Source organism: Clupea harengus, unplaced genomic scaffold (assembly GCF_900700415.2).
Source record: "Clupea harengus unplaced genomic scaffold, Ch_v2.0.2, whole genome shotgun sequence".
Taxonomy (NCBI): domain Eukaryota; kingdom Metazoa; phylum Chordata; class Actinopteri; order Clupeiformes; family Clupeidae; genus Clupea; species Clupea harengus.
This window is the reverse complement of record NW_024880005.1, coordinates 17,501-38,913: the sequence shown is the minus strand read 5'-3', so window position 1 is coordinate 38,913 and position 21,413 is coordinate 17,501. Positions and strand designations below refer to the sequence as shown.

The 21,413-nt window shown below is 39.0% G+C and overlaps 3 protein-coding genes across 3 annotated transcripts; 1 reads left to right on the top strand and 2 right to left on the bottom strand.

Moving 5' to 3' along the window:
• Positions 1-1,202: 1,202 nt before the first annotated feature.
• On the bottom strand, positions 1,203-2,773 carry LOC122131093 (natterin-3-like). Its single transcript, XM_042706001.1, has 3 exons — positions 2,527-2,773; positions 1,642-2,322; positions 1,203-1,609 (listed from the first exon to the last, which is right to left on the bottom strand). The coding sequence occupies exons 1-3, from the start codon at positions 2,699-2,701 to the stop codon at positions 1,203-1,205; spliced, it is 1,263 nt and encodes a 420-aa protein (XP_042561935.1). The 5' UTR covers positions 2,702-2,773.
• Positions 2,774-6,540: 3,767 nt separating this feature from the next.
• Positions 6,541-8,770, bottom strand: LOC122131092 (natterin-3-like). Its single transcript, XM_042705999.1, has 2 exons — positions 8,595-8,770; positions 6,541-8,274 (listed from the first exon to the last, which is right to left on the bottom strand). Exons 1-2 carry the CDS (start codon positions 8,743-8,745, stop codon positions 7,148-7,150), a joined length of 1,278 nt encoding a protein of 425 aa, XP_042561933.1. The 5' UTR covers positions 8,746-8,770; the 3' UTR covers positions 6,541-7,147.
• An 8,384-nt stretch (positions 8,771-17,154) lies between these two features.
• LOC116221884 (NLR family CARD domain-containing protein 3-like) lies at positions 17,155-20,627 on the top strand. The gene is made up of 3 exons (XM_042706000.1): positions 17,155-17,318; positions 18,812-19,997; positions 20,178-20,627. Exons 1-3 carry the CDS (start codon positions 17,251-17,253, stop codon positions 20,625-20,627), a joined length of 1,704 nt encoding a protein of 567 aa, XP_042561934.1. The 5' UTR covers positions 17,155-17,250.
• Positions 20,628-21,413: the final 786 nt, after the last annotated feature.

The window sequence follows — 21,413 nt, the reverse complement described above, 5'->3', positions numbered from 1 at the left end:
TCTCTGTGTGATGGGTCTGTCTGTGTGATGGGTCTGTCTGTGTGATGGGCCTGTCTGTGTGATGGGCCTGTCTGTGTGATGGGCCTCTCTGTGTGATGGGCCTGTCTGTGTGATGGGCCTGTCTGTGTGATGGGTCTGTCTGTGTGATGGGCCTGTCTGTGTGATGGGCCTGTCTGTGTGATGGGTCTGTCTGTGTGATGGGCCTGTCTGTCCACTGCTCCTCTCGGTGTGCCTGTCCCTTTCTACAGACACAAGTGTTTCCCAGCCCGTCTCAGAGGGCAAGGTGCTATGTTAGACTACCATGGTGGTTGAAAATATACAGTTGTAGTTACACAGACACTTCCATGCTTGGTTAAACTATCATAAAGGTTACATGGATACATAATTAACTTATTTCAGAACCCTTCTTGCTTGTTATCATTCATTCAATCCCTCTCCCAATACCCTATGGTTAATTTGGCATGGTAAGTAGTCTTTTTTCAGTGATGACAGACTACCAAGAACTGTGATACAGCTGTGATTTTATTCATAGAAAAGGGAGAAAGCTAACATTTCACAATGACAGGAAAACAGAGCAAGAGGCAATAACAAATGCTTTACAGTGAAGGGTTGTGTTGTCATGGTTATCTAATGTGGAGCTTGAGGTTGGGCCAAGCTGTACAACATTTCTGCATTTGACACAAGACCCACAGGCCTCTGGTCTATCAGGTCTATTAAGGCTGTTAGACCAATCATGCCACTTTTGAACTAGATGTACATCGTATAGCTGTACCTAATATAACCGCCACACAAAGTGAAAGAATGAGCTGTGGATGGATTATGAAATCAAGGGCCCCTGAACATGAATGCCTCCTGGGCACATAGTGATGTGATTGGTAAGGCAAGGCGCGGATTTGATTCCCAGCTAGCATGCATACTAATTAAAGATGTATATCTGTACTGTAAGTCACTGTGGAGAAAAGTGTCTGCTTAAATAATCAATGTAAATGTGATTTTGGCGAATGACTGACCTTCAGTCATACAACACTAAAGCAAGAAAGCATCTCCTGCATGTCCTAATGAAACCCTAACAAACTTGACTTTGAGATCACTCTCAAGGCTCTGTGCTTCATTTTGTTTCCCTGCTAGTGTACTGGAAAATGGCACTGCTTTGACTGGGCAGCGGCTTGCCCACATGAGGAGGACATGTCTGACACATGGACCTATTTCCCACAAGGCAAGGGGTCGGCCAGGGGCTCACAGTGCTCTATGACAGCGTCATAATCAGACACCTGAACTCCTTCATAAGTACCGCTGATGGTGGTCCACTTTGTGTCACCACTGCTGTAGGTACGGCCAATGAGAGCCTTAAAGGGTATGGCTGATGTGAATCTCCTGGCTTGCAACTTAATAGTGCACTTCTTGTTTGGGGGCACAGTGATTTGCACCTGGAGGCTAGTGGTTTGAGATTCAGATATGGATATTTGATCAGTCGTCTGAAAAGTCTGCTCCACACCAATGGTGACGCTAGCACTGACTATTTCAGGTATCCCTACAGTAACAGTGGTGCTGGTTGCAAGGGTCATGGAGGAAGTGAATTCCCAGGTGTTTGTTTGAGTTTGGGTTGCAGATAGTGTGACAGTCAGTATATCGCATCATTGCATTCTTTGTTGTTTACAGTGTGTTCATCAACAGCGAATGGGGGAGTTTTTATGATGCTACTTTGATCAATGTCATACTCTACATCTTGGATCACCTGCTCATATTCATCAGTATTTATTGTCAAAACCTGGTAAGATCTTCTGTACCATGTAGTGTACCCATTGAGTGTATCACCAGAAATCAAGTCCAACCAAGGTAAATAGAATGAATCTCCAGCAGAAACCAATCCTAAACCATACTTGTTTTTTCCAACATAATCCTTCTCTGACTTTATACATGTTCTGACTGAGTTTGCAGGAACAGACCCATAGGATCCCGATTTCCACTCCAGATTAACAAATTCATCTTTGTTTACAAGGATGAAAAAACCATTGGTGCGCCCCAACTTAGGGTAGCGTGCGAAGAAGCAATAATCACCATATCCGCTGTGGTAGAATCCAGTCTCACAGCCATCCAATGTTCTGCACACGTAATCGTGCCGATCGGTGTAGCTGTTCCAGATGCCCACTGTTCCACTTGGAGGAGACCCGTTAAACCTCTGCCACTCAAGGTTGGGGTTGTCATCGAAGGTGAATGGAGGGACGATGTCGGAAGTTTTAGCCTCATTGAAATCAACAAGCAGTGGTCTTACAGCAGTGGTCTTATTCTGAGCTGAAGGGGCAGGTTCTTCATCAAGGTTTGCTAGGAGGAAAGCACAAAATCACAAAGGTCAAAGGTCAGCGCAGCATTTTTTATTAGGTTGGTCTGGTTTTAAAACATAAATGATATACCCAAAAGTATGATGAAAGATGAGAAGACCTGGAAAAAGATGAATGGGTGACAGAGACATGGAAGACACTTCAGTGAGAAGCAAGACATTTGGACACAGGTGGAAACAATGCTTACTGGTTCGGTTTTCTATGATTTTTTCCTTGGAAACCTTGAGTAAAGTCATCATTGGGGGGGTTCCTGCTTTGTCCGGGGGTGTGTCACTAGCAAGGGTGTGGTCCGCGGCCAGGACCAGAACAGTGAGAGCTACACACAGGTAGGACCTCATCTGAGGAAGGAAAACATTGAACATTCAATCATGAGACATTGATTTGGGAAACCTATCATCTATGTTCCATGATATCTACAATGTATGTGACATTAAATGATACGCTACCTTTATTGCTCAATGTTATGGCCACACAACTTCATAAGGACTAGCAACATATCTTGATAACATTACACCTGATCAGCCTAGACCAGGGCATTATTGTTATATGTTATATCCCAAAGCAATACCCCCCCCCAAAGAAAATGTGACCCTTCCCAGCAATCCTGGTGCCACAAGGAGTGAGATGGAGGAGGAATTGATGGGCCATGCATCAGTGAGATGAAGACAATAAGAGGAGAGAGACGTAAATGCCCCCCGATGCATGTTTGTCTGTGTCTCTGTGTGTCTGTGTGTGTGTGTTTGTGTGTGTGTGTGTGTGTGTGTGTGTGGTGTGTGTGTGTGTGTGTGTGTGTGTGTGTGTGTGTGTGTGTGTGTGTGTGTCTCTGTGTCTGTGTGTCTGTAAATCTTCCTTGGCCAGTCTGGTCTGCAGTCTTAAGAGGCCCTCTGGGTCATTTTCAAGCCTTTTATAAAACCATAAAACAAAGTTATACATTAAAAGCAGCATACTTTGCTTAAAATGATGAAGAAAAGGCCTAAGGGAACCTCTGAGGGCTTAGACCAGGACGACATTACACAGCCAAGGGCCACCATTTTATTTGGGTGTGACGGGCTTAAGCCATACTCCATATTGACTTGATTGAAATGATCACTTCATAAATAATAAAAATAAGGGGTATTAATTCCTAAAATAAAGAGCCGTTTCATGGCACATGTATGTCTTTATAAAGAAGACAATGAGGATAGACATATAAAATCCATTTAACAAGCATTGAAATCAACATTTGTCTAGTCCGCATCTCATCACATCTCTTGCTGCATAAACATTCATAGCCAGACCCTCCTCAGCAAATGGACTGAGTTTACTGGACTGTCATAGCTTTGATTTGTCTCTACCTTTGTCTGAACTTTCATTTGTTTGTTGAAGTAACAGCTGAATGTCTCCTCAGACTGTGGCCACCCTTGAAGAGGAACTGTCAAGCATCTGCGCCAGATCTGGGACTGACTCTAGTGGTATCTGTGCTAGGCTTGAGAAACGGCATTGTGAAATTCATATAAACTCTGCTGCATATGTTCAGGCTCTGGTCAAGCGAGGGATTTACAGACTGATACAGGCCATGTGTGTAATTTACAGAAAATTGGCTATCAGTTTACAGACACTTTGACAAGGCCAAACTCATCATTGGCTGGGAATTCAGCAAAACCACAGCGTTGAGGCTAAGGCCTCTTTTTGGCAGGCAGGCCATTGCCTTGTTCTGGAGGTCTAGAAAAAATAGGCAGAGTGCCGATCTTACTGCTTTTGAGCCGTGGACTGTCTGTCCCCCCACACACACACACACACACACACACGTCTTAACACCACCCACACACACAAATCTTAACACCACCCACACACACGTCTTAACACCACCCAAACACATCAGGGTGCTGCTCTTACTGCATTTATGAGCCGTGGACTGTCTGATGATCGATGGATAGAGTGGAAGACATAGACATGGCATCGAAGAAAAAAGGAAATATCATGGAAGGGAGGATAGAGGACTGTAAGTTATAACAAAAGTGGAAAAAGAGTGAGAATTGATGGACAGAGTTATACAAAGAAGAAAGGAATGAAGAGGGAACAAGAGTGGCTATGGATAATGACAGTAAAGAGAGAGTGAAGAGGTCAAATATTGAAAGGAGGATAGAATATGGAGTGGAGCAGAGAGATAGAGAGAGAGAAAGAGTAGACTGAGAGGGATAGAAAGACATGTGGGGTATGGAAGGTGTCACCTAATATTCCTAGTTGTACAGTTGAATGGAGAGGGACAGAGAGAAGAGGAGCCTTGGCGCAGACGTTAGTGAAACACAGTTTAATAACCCTATAATGATGTCACAACGGTCCAATGTAAGTCTTTTTCTCTCTTAATCCCACAGCAGCTGCGGACGGCCTGTTAGAGTTCTACTATAGAATTTTAAAGACACATTGTTCATACTACAACATTCCTTGATAAAATAATACCTAGTTATTAGCTAACTCTCCCATAACGTCTTCGTATGGCTGTCACTGAGAAGTGTTGGTTGGTTTATAACTTGCACCAGCTTCATCGCTCTCTAAAGTGATCTTAAAAAGTATAAAGTTTAGAAAAATGAAAATGGCCTTTATAAGAACTACGCGACAAAGTTTGAGGGTTCACATCTGATGTAGTGCAGAGTGTAGGCCCCTTTTATAGCAGCTGTGAACAACTGCAGCAACAGGAACAATGCTTACTGATTAGACTTTCTGTGATTTTTTCCTTGGAAAGATACATCATATCAATACACATATTGTTTCCCATTGTGTCCGAGGGAGTGTCACTAGTAAGGCACCACTGTGCCTTAATATTTGAACTCATGTACCGCAAAGTTGACCTGGAACATTTCCTCATAGCTGTCAATGTCGTTTATTTGTCCTTTATATTTATTAGCCAACACAATTACTGCCAAGGCAGGAAGCTTTGTTACATTTTAAACATTAGTTAAGCCTAGGAAAATATTTTTAATTCATTATGCTATTGGTGGGGGATTTTGTTGTATGCAAATACAATGACAAAAAAGGCTTTTTATATTTATATTTCCCACACCAACCAATCCTCTCACTGTCACATGCAAGTAGTTTTATCCAACAACCTAACCTAACCAATGCAACAACTACCCAACTATAATTCCTGAGCAGCAGGTTACAACAACAACGCACAACTGGCTGGTGACAGCCGCAACACGCGCCGCATGTTGTACCCAGAATCCGTAAAGGCTCTTCCTCACAGTACAACATGCGCTCTCCCTCTCCTCTCCTATTCCTCCCGTTGGGCAGACTAACGTACACTGTTCCTCCCTTTTCAGTGCACGTTTCTTGGATCCCTTGATGCAGAACCATCTACATAGAGAACCATATCGGGCTGTGCAGGCCACATTAACCACCTCTGCACAATCATGTGGTTCTCCATCCTCTTCTGTAGGGCGCAGAGTAGCAGCACTCAACACATTACACTGTACCTTGATGGTGTGTAGACCTCACAGAATCATGTGATCCCTTAAGCACCTGGCTGGTGAGAGTTGTGATGTCTTTTGTTCCAACAGCAGCACAGACACTGCATGTGGCACCAGCATGGTCACGTCTTGATACCCCACAAGGTCTCTTGATACCCCACCAGGTCACGTCTTGATACCCCACCAGGTGTCTTGATACCCCACCAGATCTCTTGAGCTCAATACTTCCTTCTCCACAGCCGCCAGAGCCCTCATGCATGCCGTTTTACTCCTCTCTGTGTGATGGGCCTGTCTGTGTGATGGGCCTGTCTGTGTAATGGGCCTCTCTGTGTGATGGGCCTGTCTGTGTGATGGGCCTGTCTGTGTGATGGGCCTGTCTGTGTGATGGGCCTGTCTGTGTGATGGCCTGTCTGTCCACTGCTCCTCTTGGTGTGCCCGCCCCTTTCTACAGACACAAGTGTTTCCCAGCCCGTCTCAGAGTGCAAGGCAAGGTTATTAGGCTCCACACAAATAGTGAACAAAAGTACACACTCTCTGAGCTACTTCAGTGCTCTGTTAGACTACCATAGTGGTTGCAAATTTAGTTAAAAGACAGGTTGTTGGTTAAACTATCATAAAGGTTACATAGAAACATAATTCACTTATTTCAAAACCCTTCTTGCTTGTTATCATTCATTCAATCACTCTCCTGATACACTATGGTGAACTTGACATGGTAAGTAGGCTTTTTTCAGTGATGACAGACTACCAAGAACTGTGATACAGCTGTGATTTTATTCATAGAAAAGAGAGAAAGCTAACATTTCACAATGACAGGAAAACAGAGCAAGAAGCAACAACAAATGATTAACAGTGAAGGGTTGTGTTGTCATGGTTATCTAATGTGGAGCTTGAGGTTGGGCCAAGCTGTACAACACTTCAGCATTTGACACAAGACCCACAGGCCTCGGGTCTATCAGGTCCATAAGGCTGTTAGACCATCCATGCCAATATTGAACTAGACATGTTCCATATCAGTACCTAATATAACCGCCACACAAAGTCAGACAATGAGCACGGATGGATCATGAAATCAAGGGCCCCTGAACATGAATGCATCCTGTGCCCTCCAACTCCTGGGCACATAGTGATGTGATTGGTAGAGCAAGGCGTGGATTTGATTCCTAGCTAGCATGTATACTAATTCAAGATGTATATCTGTACTGTAAGTCACTGTGAAGAAAAGTGTCTGCTTAAATGAATCAATGTAAATGTGATTTTGGTGAATGACTGACCTTCAGTCATACAACACTAAAGCAAGAAAACATCCCCTGTACTGTATGTACTAATGAAACCCCAACAAACTTGACTTTGAGATCACTCTCAAAGCTCTGTGTCTGACACATGGACCTTATCCGGACAAAGCAAGGGGTCAGCCAGGCGCTCACAGCGCTCTATGATAGCATCATAATTAGACACCTGAACTCCTTCATAAGTACCGTAGATGGTGGTCCACTTTGTCTCACCACTGCTGTAGGTACGGCCAAGGCGAGCCGTAAATGGTATGTTTAGTGTGTATTTCCTGCCTTGCATCTTAAGAGGGCACTTCACGTTTGGGGGCACATTGGTTTGCACATGGAGGCTAGTGGTTTGAGATTGAGAGATGTGAAATCCCTTAGTCAACTGAAAAGAGAGCTCCAAACCAATGGTGATGCTTGTGCCAACTATTGTAGGTAACCCTACGGTAAAAGTGGTGCTGATTCCAAGCTTCATAGAGTAATCGAATTGCCAGGTGTGTGTTTCAGTTTGGGTTGCAGAGAGTGTGGCACTAAACATCGCACTTTCGCAACGTTTGTTGACTACAGTGTGTTCATCAACGGCGAATGGGGGAGCGTCTATGTAGTTACTATTATCAATGTCATACTTTACATCTTGGATCACCTGCGAAAATTCATCAGTATTTATTGTCAAAACCTGGTAGGATTGTCTGTACCATGTAGTGTACCCATAGAATCTACCATTCTTATGCGATGACAACCAAGGTAAATAGAATGAATCTCCAGCATGAACCAATCCTAAACCGTACCAGTTTTTTCCAACATAACCCTTCGCTGACGTACACGGTTTGACTGAGTTTGCAGGAACAGACCCATAGGATTCCGATTTCCACTGCAGATTTTCAAATCCGTCTTTGTTTACGAGGATGTAAAAACCAGCAGTGTACCGCAAGTCAGGGTAGTGTGCGTAGAAGCAATTATCGCCATATCCACTGTGGTAGAATCCGGTCTCACAGCTATCAACTGTTCTGCACACGTAATCGTACCGCTTGGTGTAGCCGTTCCAGATGCCCACTGCTTCATTGGGCAGAGACCCGGAAAACCTCTGCCACTCAAGGTTGGAGTTGTCGTAGGTGAATGGAGGGATGTAGCTAGTTTTAGCATCATTGAAAGCAACAAATACAGCAATGGTATTATTCCGAGCTGAAGGGCCTGGCTCTCCAGAGATGTTTGCTAGGAGGAAAGCACAAGATCACAAAAGTCAGCACAAGTCTACAACTGAAATCTTGAAATCTGAAGTCTTACAATGTACCCAGTCCTATGACCAGTTTTTACATTTAATATTCATTATTGCTATGCTCATACATTCATTGTTGTATCCCAATAATGTGCAAAGTAGCTGCTATACTGATTTCCTTGTGTTGAGGTACTGAGTTATTAGCATTTTTGATTAGCTTGGTTTTGTTTTGGAAAAAGACGAATGAGTGAAAGAGACATGAAAGACACTAAAGTGAGAAACAAGACATTTGGACACAGAAGGAAACAATGCTTACTGCTATGCCTTTCTGTGATTATTTCCTTGGAAACCTTGAGAGAATACGTCAATGGGTGGGTTCCTGCTGTGTCCGAAGGTGTGTCACTAGCAAGGATGTGGTCCGCGGCCAGGACCAGAACAGAGAGAGCTACACACAGGTAGGACCTCATCTGAGAAAGAAAACATTGAACATGCAATCACGATACATTTATTTGGGAAACCTACCATTTATGTTCCATGATATCTCCAATGTATGTGACATTCAATTATAGGCTACCTTTATTGCTCAATGTTATGGCCACACAACTTTCTTAAGGACTAGCAAACTATATTGATAGCATTACACCTGATCAGCCTAGACCAGGGCATTCTTTTCCTATTGAATGAAAACATTAAAAGCAGAATACTTTGCTTAAAATGATGAAGAGAAGGCCTAAGGGAACCTCTGAAGGCTTAGACCAGGACATTACACAGCCAAGGGCCACCATTTTATTTGGGTGTGACAGTCTTAAGCCATAGTCCATATTGACTTGATTGAAATGATTACTTCATAAACAATAAAAATAAGGGGTGTTATTGAGCTCTCCTAAAATAAAGTTTCGTGGCACATGTACTGTATGTCTTTATGAAGAAGACAATGAGGATAGACATATCAAATCCAAGTAACAAGCATAGAAAGTAACATTTGTCTAGTCCGCATCTCTCGCTGCATGGACTGAGTTTACTGGACTGTCATAGGCTTTGATGTGTCTCCACCTTTGTCTGAACTTTTCATTTTCCTTTTCCTAACTTTCATTTGTTTGTTAAAGTTACAGCTGACTGTCTCCTCAGGCTGTGGCCAGCCTTGAAGAGGAACTGTCAAGCATCTGCACCAGATCTGGGACTGACTCTAGTGCTATCTGGGCTGGGCTTGACACCAGCATTGTGAAATTTATATAAACTCTGCTGCATATGTTCAGGCTCTGGTCAAGCGAGGGATTTTATAGACTGATATGATATGATATGACTGCCATGTGTGTGATTTTAGAGAAAAATGTTTACACAGTTTACAGAGAGACAATTCTGTTTAAAGTGGAAGAAGACTTTGAGAAGGCCAAACTCAATCACCATTGGCCAGGAATTCAGCGTTGAGGCTAATGCCTCTTATTGGCCGACAGGCCATTGCCTTGTTCTGGAGGTCTAGAAAACACAGACAGAGTGCCGCTCTTACTGCTTTTATGAGCCGTGGACGGTCTGTCCCTCACACATCCCACACACACACACATCTTAAGTGAAACAGAGTTTAATAACCCTATAATGATGTCACAACGTTTCAATGTAAGTCTTTGTCTCTCTTAATCCCACAGCAGCCACGGACGGCCTGTTAAAATTCTACTATAGAATTTTAAAGACACATTTTTCATACTACAACATTCATTGATAAAATAATACCTCGCTATTAGCTATCTCTCTCATAACGTCTTCGTATGGCTGTCACTGAGAAGTGTTGGTTGGTTTATAACTAGCACCAGCCTCATTGCTCTCTAAAGTGATCTTAAAAAGTATAAAGTTTAGAAAAATGAAAATGGCCTTTACAAGACCTACGCGACAAGGTTTTAACAAAGTTTCTACGTTAAGCGGTTCGAGCTGAATTAATCACATAAATTGGTAAACAGAATAATAAGAAGAAGCATTTTATGCCCTGTAATAAGAGGCCTAGGAATAACAATACGGGGAATTGCATGTGCTATAATAAGAAGCGTAGGAATAGCAATACAGGGCATTGCATGCACTGTAATAAGAAGAAGTTAGAAAAATTACTTCTAACTCTCTGAACAATATTTGCATAATACCAGACCTGCGCTGGAATATTTACATCACGTGATTTGATTGGCTGGGGCCTGTGCTTGAAAAGTTCCTAGGGTAAGTCGATGTAAGCAAGGCAAGCAAAGCAAAGGAAAATTCAGTTCAGCAACGCATGCCGTCACCCCATTCACCCCATACTTTCAATTGTCAGTGTCAGAGAAGTGCAATTACAAGCCTGATGCAAGAGTACACAACACACTGCAAAAAGTGAAATCTTAGTAAGATGAAATATCTTCAATCAAGGCAATATATGCTTGTTTTTGTCTGACAAGATATTTCTTCTTACCAGGCATTTTTTATGTTAGAACATTTCACTTGCTTCAAGTGTTTCAGTCCTTAATTATCTTAATAAGGTTTTATTACTTGTTACTGAGATTTTATTACTGGTTCTGAGCACGTTAATGCTTGAAACTAGAATTGCCATAATTATAAGGCATTATAAGTACAAAACTGCTTTGTCAAAGTCAGAATTTCTTATTTCAAGCATCTTGTCCTTCTGATCTATAAAACATTTTTTTACAGCACAGCACAGCAATTATGTATTCCTGTAGACAAAATACTATACAGTGCAAAGACAGTATTAAACTAAGTCAAACTTTTGCTTTAAGAACAGACTTTATCATCCTTTAACAGGTTAAAGTGAATGAGGAAAACGTGCTTATATTCAGCAAATGCTAGCACCATCATCTTGAAATGAGGCTATATGCTAGGTCATTTATCTTGAAATCAGTACAGCTACACTAAAACAAGTACATTTGCCTATATACCCAAAAGATTTAAGAATTATTTTCTCAATATGTAAAAAAATGTGCTTAAATTCAGCAAATCCTAGCACCATCATCTTGAAATAAGGCTATATGCTAGGCAATTTAGCTTGAAATCAGTACAGCTACACTAAAACAAGTACATTTGCCTATATACCCAAAAGATTTAAGAATTATTTTCTCAATATGTAAGAAAATGTGCTTAAATTCAGCAAATCCTAGCACCATCATCTTGAAATAAGGCTATATGCTAGGCAATTTATCTTGAAATCAGTAAAGCTACACCAAAAACAAGTATATTTGCCTAAATACAAAGAAATGTAAGAATTAATTTCTCAAAATGTAGAAAAATGTAATTATATTCAGCAAATGCTAGGCCCATCATCTTGAAATGAAGCTGAATGCTAGGCAATTTAGCTTGAAATCAGTACAGCTACACTAAAACAAGTACATTTGCCTATATACCCAAAAGATTTAAGAATTATTTTCTCAATATGTAGAAAAAGGTGCTTATAATCAGCAAATGCTAGCACCTTCATCTTCAAATGAGTCTACATGATAGGCAATTTATCTTGAAATCAGTACAACTACACTAAAAACAAGCACATATGCCCGAATACAAAAAATTTCAGAATTATTTTCTCAATATATAGAAAAAAATGCTTATATTCAGCAAATGTTAGCACCATCATTTTAGAATGAGTCTACATGCTAGGCAATTTATCTTGAGATCAGTACAACTACACTAAAAACAAGCACATATGCCCGAATACAAAAGAATGTCAGAATTATTTTCTCAATATATAGAAAAATGTGCTTATATTCAGCAAATGATAGCCCCATCATCTTGGAATGAGGCTATATGCTAGGCAATTTATCTTGAAATCAGTACAACTACACTCAAACAAGTACATTTGCCTATGTACCCAAAATATTTGAGAATTATTTTCTCAATATGTAGGAAAATGTGCTTAAATTCAGCAAATGCTAGCACCATCATCTTGAAATAAGGCTATAGGCTAGGCAATTTATCTTGAAATCAGTAAAGCTACACTAAAAACAAGTACATTTACCTAAATACAAAAAAAATTAAGAATTATTTTCTCAATATGTAGAAAAAGGTGCTTATATTCAGCAAATGCTAGCACCATCATCTTTAAATCAGTCTACATGATAGGTAATTTATCTTGAAATCAGTACAACTACACTAAAAACAAGCACATATGCCCGAATACAAAAAACTTTCAGAATTATTTTCTCAATATATAGAAAAAATTGCTTATATTCAGCAAATGTTAGCACCATCATTTTAGAATGAGTCTACATGCTAGGCAATTTATCTTGAGATCAGTACAACTACACTAAAAACAAGCACATATGCCCGAATACAAAAGAATGTCAGAATTATTTTCTCAATATATAGAAAAATGTGCTTATATTCAGCAAATGATAGCCCCATCATCTTGGAATGAGGCTATATGCTAGGCAATTTATCTTGAAATCAGTACAACTACACTAAAACAAGTACATTTGCCTATGTACCCAAAAGATTTGAGAATTATTTTCTCAATATGTAGGAAAATGTGCTTAAATTCAGCAAATGCTATCATCTTGAAATGAGTCTATGCAGGCTATTTATCTTGAAATGAGTAAAGCTACTCTAAAAACAAGTACATTTGCCTCAATAAAAAAAAACTTAAGAATAATTTCCGAAATGTAGAAAAATGTGCTTATATTCAGCAAATGATAGTTCCATCATCTTGAAATGAGCTATATGCTAGGTAATTTATCTTGCAATCAGTAAAGCTACTCTAAAAACAAGTACATTGCCTAAATACAAAAAATTCAGAATTATTTTCTCAATATATAGAAAAAATTGCTTATATTCAGCAAATGTTAGCACCATCATTTTAGAATGAGTCTACATGCTAGGCAATTTATCTTGAGATCAGTACAACTACACTAAAAACAAGCACATATGCCCGAATACAAAAGAATGTCAGAATTATTTTCTCAATATATAGAAAAATGTGCTTATATTCAGCAAATGATAGCCCCATCATCTTGGAATGAGGCTATATGCTAGGCAATTTATCTTGAAATCAGTACAACTACACTAAAACAAGTACATTTGCCTATGTACCCAAAAGATTTGAGAATTATTTTCTCAATATGTAGGAAAATGTGCTTAAATTCAACAAATGCTAGCACTATCATCTTGAAATGAGTCTAAATGCCAGGCTATTTATCTTGAAATGAGTAAAGCTACTCTAAAAACAAGTACATTTGCCTCAATAAAAAAAAAACTTAAGAATAATTGTCCCGAAATGTAGAAAAATGTGCTTATATTCAGCAAATGATAGTTCCATCATCTTGAAATGAGGCTATATGCTAGGTAATTTATCTTGCAATCAGTAAAGCTACTCTAAAAACAAGTACATTTGCCTAAATACAAAAAAATGTCAGAATTATTTTCTCGAAATGTAGATAATGTGTTAGGCAATTCATCTTGAAATCAGTAAAGCTACACTAATAACAAGAACATTTGCCTAGATACCGTAAGAATTATTTTCTCAATATCTAGGACAATTTGCTTAAATATAGCGATTTTTTTTGCTCAGAACCAGTAATAAAATCTCAGTAACAAGTTATAGTACCTTATTAAGATACACCATCTTAGTAAGATGAAATATCTTAAATCAAGGCAATATATACTTGTTTTTGTCTGACAAGATATTTCTTCCTACACTGCAAAAAATCAGCCTTTAAAAACAAGAAAAGAAATCATCTGTTGAGGATATTGCCATTTGTTGTTGGAGGAGGTTTGAAGTCAAATGCCTCTTACCGCGGTAGAGAAGAAATATTTGTCCAAACAAAAAACAAGTATATATTGCCTTGATTTAAGATATTTTATCTTACTGAAGATGGTGTATCTTAATAAGGTACCTAATAAACTTGTTACTGAATTATATTACTGGTTCTGAGCAAAAACAAATCGCTAATATTTAAGCAAATTGTCCTAGATTATTGAGAAAATAATTCTTACGGTATCTAGGCAAATGTTCTTGAAAAGCTTTACTGATTTCAAGATAAATTGCCTAAGGTACTATAACCTGTTTACTGAGATTTTTATTATTGGTTTCTGAGCAAGTTAGTGCTTGGAACTAGTATCATCACCACTGGCAAGTACAAAACTGCTTTGTCAAAGTCAGAATCAAGACAAATGTACTTGAATTTGAGCTTAGATGCCCATTGTTTAAAGAAACAATGTTAAGACTCGACCACATACACATATGTCTGACCATTGGACCCAATGATTTGATCTCTGATGGCAAATTAATCACATAATGCTGTTTAGGTGTAACACTGCGGTCTCTTTTATCTCAATGATCAATTGCACATATGCATTGACTTCAAAACTCTCCAAAACAAATGGCAATATCCTCAACAGATGACTGTTTTAGGGATGGAGCTGTGGCACAAGCGGCAGCAACCCTGCACCATGAATGGGTAAGATGGGGATACAGGTAAGAGTTCAGGTTCGAGTCTGACTTGCGGTCATTTCTCAATCCCTCCCTCCAGCTCGCTTCCTGTCTCGCTCTACTGTCCTATCTGAGTAAAGGCAAAAAAGCCGAAAAAATAAAGCTTGAAAAATAATAATTAGAAATTAAAAAAATCGTTGAATTTAAGCTAATTGTCCTAGATATTGAGAAAATAATTCTTACAGTATCTAGGCAAATGTACTTGTTTTTATTGTAGCTTTACTGATTTCAAGATAAATTGCCTAACATATAGCCTAATTTCACGATGATGGTGCTATCATTTGCTGAATATAAGCACATTTTTCTACATTTCGAGAAAATAATTCTTAATTTTTTTTTAATTTAGGCAAATGCACTTGTTTTTAGAGTAGCTTTACTGATTTCAAGATAAATTGCCTAGCATATAGCCTCATTTCAAGATGATGGTGCTATCATTTGCTGAATATAAGCACATTTTTTTACATTTCGAGAAAATAATTCTTACATTTTTTTTGTATTTAGGCAAATGTACTTGTTTTAGTGTAGCTGTACTGATTTCAAGATAAATTGCCTAGTATGTAGACTCATTTCAAGATGATGGTGCTAGCATGTGCTGAATATAAGCACCTTTTTCTACATATTGAGAAAATAATTCTTAAATATTTTGGGTATATAGGCAAATGTACTTGTTTTAGTGTAGCTGTACTGATTTCAAGATAAATTGCCTAGTATGTAGACTCATTTCAAGATGATGGTGCTAGCATTTGCTTAATATAAGCACCTTTTTCTACATATTGAGAAAATAATTCTTAAATCTTTTGGGTATATAGCAAATGTACTGGTTTTAGTGTAACTGTACTGATTTCAAGATAAATGTCCTAGCATGTAGCCTCATTTCAAGATGATGGTGCTAGCATTTAGTGAATATAAGCACGTTTTCCTACATATTGAGAAAATGATTCTTAAATATTTTGGGTATATAGGCAAATGTACTTGTTTTAGTGTAGCTTTACTGATTTCAAGATAAATTGCCTAGCATGTAGACTCATTTCAAGATGATGGTGCTATCATTTGCTGAATATAAGTACATTTTTCTATATATTGAGAAAATAATTCTGACATTATTTTGTATTTAGGCATATGCACTTGTTTGTAGTGCAGTTTTACTGATTTCAAGAGAAATTGCCTAACATATAGCCTCATTTCAAGATGATGGTGCTAGAATTAGCTGAATATAAGCACATTTTTCTATATATTGAGAAAAAAATTCTTATTTCTTTTTTAATTTAGGCATATTTACTTGTTTTAAGTGTGGTGAAACAGATTTCAAGATAAATTGCTTAACATATTGCCTCATTTCAAGATGATGGTTTTAGCATATGCTTAATTTAAGCAAATATTTCTACATATTGAGAACATTATTCTTCTTTTTTTTTCATTTAGGCAAATGCACTAGTTTGTAGTGTAGCTTTACTGATTTCAAGATAAATTGCCTAACATATAGCCTCATTTCAAGATGATGGTGCTAGCATATGCTTAATTTAAGCAAATATTTATACATATTGAGAACATTATTCTTCATTTTTTTTTATTTAGGCAAATGCACTCGTTTGTAGTGTAGCTTTACTGATTTCAAGATAAATTGCAAACAAATAGCCTTATTTCAAGATAATGGGGCTAGCATTTGCTAAATTTAAGCACATTTTCCTACATATTGAGAAAATATTTCTTAAATGTTTTTGTATCTAGGCAAATATACTTGTTTTTAGTGTAGCTTGACTGATTTCAAGAGAAATTGCCTAGCATATCGCCTCATTTCAAGATGATGGTGCTATCATTTGCTGAATATAAGCACATTTTTGTACATTTCAAGAAAATAATTCTTGAATTGTTTTGTATTTAGGCAAATGTACTTGTTTTTAGAGTAGATTTACTGATTTCAAGATACATTTCCTATGTTGGCTCATTTCAAGATAATGGTGCTAACATTTGCTTAATATAAGCACATTTTTCTACATAGTGAGAAAATCATTCTTAAATCTTGAGAAAATAATTCTTACATTTGTTTTGTATTTAGGCATATGTGCTTGTTTTAAGTGTAGTTGTACTGATTTCAAGATATATTGCCTAACATATAGCCTCATTTCAAGATGATGGTGCTAGCATTTGCTGAATATAAGCATGTTTTCCTACATATTGAGAAAATAATTCTTAAATATTTTGACAAATGTACTTGTTTTTAGTCTGGCCACTCTCGTTTTAAGATACATTTGGGTTCTTTGACGCTAGATATTTTTACTTTTTTTACAAAGTCTTGGTAAGTCAAATCTTCCTGTTCTGTTGGCAGATAATTTATCTTATTTTAAGTGATATGTACCCCCTTTTTTTACTTTTTTTTCTTGTTTTTGAAGGCTGATTTTTTGCAGTGTAGTGTTACTTTAAGTGGTGTTCAATCACACAGAGCTGTCCCTCGAAACGTCAACATCCCAACAGTTGAAAAATAATTTGGGTCATTTTAACAGTTTGGTATTTGGTTCACAGATCCATGAAGAGTGACCAGTCCATGGATCATCCACTTCAATTTGCAGAAGGAGGTGTTCCTGCTGGTCAGAGGTGAGTAGTAATGAGGACTTTCCACAGGAAATCACAATCATCCACACAGTCATTTGAAGTGTAAAAGTGTACCAAATGTGTTTGACTTGTTTTTTTGTTCTAGATATTTATATGAGATGGGAAGTTAAAGATATTTCTTAAATATCTAGTTTATAGTATCTAGATATTAAAGGAGACAGACAAAATCCATTCACTGATGTGATTGATTGATGAGGATGTTAGCCTTTACATTGTCACAAGCCTAACCCCCCCTAAGGGTGAAATCCTAGAATTGATCTTGAGAACCATTTCAGTACATTTTGTAGGTTTTTCAAAATGTAGTAGTGATCATTGCAGTACCACCACAATATCAGAAGGTGGCAGTATGAGACAGACCAGAGGCTGACCTGTCATGTCTGACTTTGCTGTTCAAATCAAAATGGCTTCATAAGTAAATTAAAAGAGTTAAAGAAAGATCTTCAAAATGACACTGTGGAAATATTTTAAATCAAATAGATATTATCCATTAAATCAGTAATATTCTTTGAAATTTCATAACATGTTATGGCAAAGTATTGCAGACAACATGGGATTTGGGTCATTTTCACCTTTTTGTGTTTTTTGTTTTGTTTTACACATACTTCAGATGTGTGTGCATGTGTGTGTGTGTGTGTGTCTGTTTGTGTGTGTGTGTTTGTGTGTGTGTGTGTTTGTGTGTGTGTGTGTGTGTGTGTGTGTGTGTGTGTGTGTGCGTGTATGTGAAATGCAGCTCTTTTACTCCTCATTCATGCTAGTTGAACCATTTCAGTAAATTCCTCTGGTATATAACAATTCTGTCCAAACCAGTTTTCCAAGACTTTAAAAAAGATGACAAAATGTTTCCAACTTATTGAATTAAAATGATTACATCTTGAAATATGAAATATAGTAAACAATAATTAGAGAGGATTCCCACTCTTAAAGACACACACACTCAAAGAGAAACAGCAGCAGGGAAAGAGAAAGAAGAAAGACAAAGAGAGACTTAAACACTCTAAAGTGCTTGGTTTTATACCTGAAGACACCAGCCAATCCCCTAAAATAACATTATCCCAGGCAGGTTACAGTGGGAATTGTCAAATTATACATTTATGTGCAGAGCAGGAACAAGTCAGTGAAGTGACATAATAATAATCTGGAGCGACAAGCACAAATCCAGCAGCCCTCTTGTGTCAGCAGGTGAAATGTAGTGAGAGTGAGAGAGAACGACTGCAGAGGAAATATGAAGCAAGTCAATTCATCAGCAATCACATGAGAGAAGAGCATTAGGGAGACACAGTGCTGAGGGTAGTTTATATAAAACTCTTCAGCTAGAGTGGCAGTTATATAGACTACATTAGGGGGAAACTCTTCAGACAGATTGGCAGTTACAGACTACATTCCTGCTTGACTGATAATAATGTGCAGACAGAAAAGTTAAACTGATAATACAGTAAAAAAGTTATTTAATATTTGTTCTTTTTTTTCACACACAGATACCAACCTGGTCTGGTAAATGTGGAAATGCAGCAGATCCACAAATCCCATCTTCAGAAGAAGTTTCAGTGTCTGACTGAGGGAATCACAAAGCAGGGAGATGCCAGACTCCTCCATGAGATCTACACAGCGCTCTATATCACAGAGGGGGGGAGAGGAGAGGTCAATGATGAACATGAGGTCAGACAGATAGAGAGGGCATCCTGGAGAGAGGCAGCACGAGGCAGACCAATCAAATGCAGTGACATCTTTAAACCTTTATCTGGACAATACAAACCCATCAGAAGAGTGCTGACAAAGGGAGTGGCTGGCATTGGAAAAACAGTCTCTGTGCAGAAGTTCATTCTGGACTGGGCTGAAGGGAAAGAGAATCAAGATGTCCACTTCATATTGCCTCTCCCTTTCCGAGAGCTGAACCTGATGAAGGATGAAAAACTCAGTCTGGTGGAGCTTATTCAGCACTTTTTCCCTGAAATTACAGATCCAAGAATCTTCTCTGGTTCAGAGCATGTCATCTTCATCTTTGATGGTCTGGATGAGTGTCGACTTCCTCTAGATTTCCACTCCAACCCAAGGTGTTGTGATGTGACAGAGCCAGTCTCAGTGGACGTGCTGCTGACAAACCTCATCAAGGGGAATCTGCTTCCCTCTGCTCTCTTCTGGATCACCACCCGACCAGCAGCAGCAAATCAGATCCCACCTGTGTGTGTGGACCAGGTGACAGAAATAAGGGGATTCAGCAACCCACAGAAAGAGGAGTACTTCAGGAAGAGAATCAGTGATGAGAACCTGGCCAGCAGAACTATCACACACCTGAAGTCATCCAGGAGCCTCTACATCATGTGCCACATTCCAGTCTTCTCCTGGATTACCGCCACTGTTGTGGAGAGAACATCAGATGAATCTGGGAGTGTAGAAATGCCAAGGACTTTGACTCAAATGTACACACACTTCCTGATCATTCAGACAAGCATGAAAAATGAAAAGTACACAGAGAGAAAAGAGAGAGATGAAGAGACGATTTTTAAACTGGGGAAACTGGCTTTCCAACAGCTGGAGGAGGGCAATCTGATCTTCTATGAGGAAGACCTGAGAGAGTGTGGTATTGATGTCACAGAAGCATCAGTGTACTCAGGAGTGTGTACTCAGATCTTCAGAGAGGAGGCTGGGCTGTTACAGGGGAAGGTGTTCAGCTTTGTGCATCTGAGCATTCAGGAGTTTCTTGCAGCTTTATATGTGTTCATCTGTTTCAGCAACAGAGAGAGAAACATGCCTGACCAACAGCAAACCTCTCAGCTTTCTGCTCTGTTCAGAGCTGCAACACTTCATGACCTACACACAACTGCAGTGGATCTGGCCTTACAGAGTAAGAATGGACACCTGGACCTTTTCCTCCGCTTCCTTCTGGGCCTCTCACTGAAGTCCAATCAGAATCTCTTAAGACACCTGCTGTCACAGACAAGAAGCCAATCACAGAGCTCAGAGCAAACAGCCCAGTGTGTCAAACAGATGATCAGAGATCAGAATAATTCAGACAGAAAGATCAACCTGTTCTACTGTCTGAATGAGCTGAATCACCATGCTGTAGTGGAGGACATTGACAGGAGCTCAGGCACTCTGTATGTGGACATGCTCTTACCAGAAAAGTGGGAGACTAAGAGATTTGAGTTTAAGATTCCAAAAGAGCAGCTGGATGAGTTTGACCTGCAGAAGTACATAAAGACACCAGAGGAAGATCTGACTGAACTCCTTAGTCTCGATGATGTTCTGCAGAAGCTGGTGCCAGTGGTCACATATTCCACATCAGCTGAGTGAGTAAAACACTGTGTGTGTGTGTGTGTGTGTGTGTGGGGGGGGGTTTGGTGGGGCATGTGTGTGTAAGAGATTTCTCAGCAAGTTTTCAGTAGACGGCACATCATCAATATGGTAAATAAACTACGTCTATAAAACTACGTTTCTACTCACCTGAGTAGAGCAAACACTCCTGATCAGTGTCCCTACCAACAGTAGAATATCGATTGAAGGTCTATGTTTGTGTGTGTGTGTGAGAGAAGCTGGTGCCAGTGGTCACAACATCCACATCAGCTAGGTAACACTTGGTGTACTTATGTGTGTGAGTGTGTGTATGTGAGAAAGAGAAAGTTAGATGGAGTTCCCTGGTTGTCAGTAGACAGCACATCATCTAATAGTTGACTTTGTTCCTGGTAAATGAACTGCCCTGATAAGAGAACATTTTTCCTAAACTGAGAGTAGAGCAAACACTCCTGACTGCAGTTCATACCTCACATCAGTCTAATATGGATTGAAGGTCAAACACTTAACAGTATATTACACCTGAGTTGTTTGGTGTTTTCTATGGGTTACTTAACTTTAGACTTTTTTTGAGTATGTCAAAACATTTTCTATATTATACATTTCCTGTAAATAGCTTTAGTGCAAGGTTAGGTTGTGTACCAACTATATCACATTTCATATTACAAAGTCCAATTCCTGTTTCATTGAGTTATCGTGTGAATGCTAAAACTTACCCAGATGGCTGGGATGGCTGGCATGTGCTTTTGGATCCAAACTGGCTTAATCACGATGCTTTTGCAATGTTAA

Excerpts from the sequence above, each read along its gene's own strand:
- LOC116221884 (XM_042706000.1), top strand. The coding sequence starts at position 17,251 with ATGAAGAGTGACCAGTCCATGGATCATCCACTTCAATTTGCAGAAGGA. Across the intron at positions 17,319-18,811 it reads GGTGTTCCTGCTGGTCAGAG|ATACCAACCTGGTCTGGTAA; the intron begins GTGAGTAGTAAT and ends TTTCACACACAG. Across the intron at positions 19,998-20,177 it reads CTGGGCTGTTACAGGGGAAG|AGTAAGAATGGACACCTGGA; the intron begins GTGTTCAGCTTT and ends CTGGCCTTACAG.
- LOC122131092 (XM_042705999.1), bottom strand. The coding sequence starts at position 8,745 with ATGAGGTCCTACCTGTGTGTAGCTCTCTCTGTTCTGGTCCTGGCCGCG. Across the intron at positions 8,275-8,594 it reads AATCACAGAAAGGCATAGCA|CAAACATCTCTGGAGAGCCA; the intron begins GTAAGCATTGTT and ends CTTTCCTCCTAG.
- LOC122131093 (XM_042706001.1), bottom strand. The coding sequence starts at position 2,701 with ATGTTCAATGTTTTCCTTCCTCAGATGAGGTCCTACCTGTGTGTAGCT. Across the intron at positions 2,323-2,526 it reads AATCATAGAAAACCGAACCA|CAAACCTTGATGAAGAACCT; the intron begins GTAAGCATTGTT and ends CTTTCCTCCTAG. Across the intron at positions 1,610-1,641 it reads CACTGTAAACAACAAAGAAT|CTGCAACCCAAACTCAAACA; the intron begins GCAATGATGCGA and ends CTGTCACACTAT.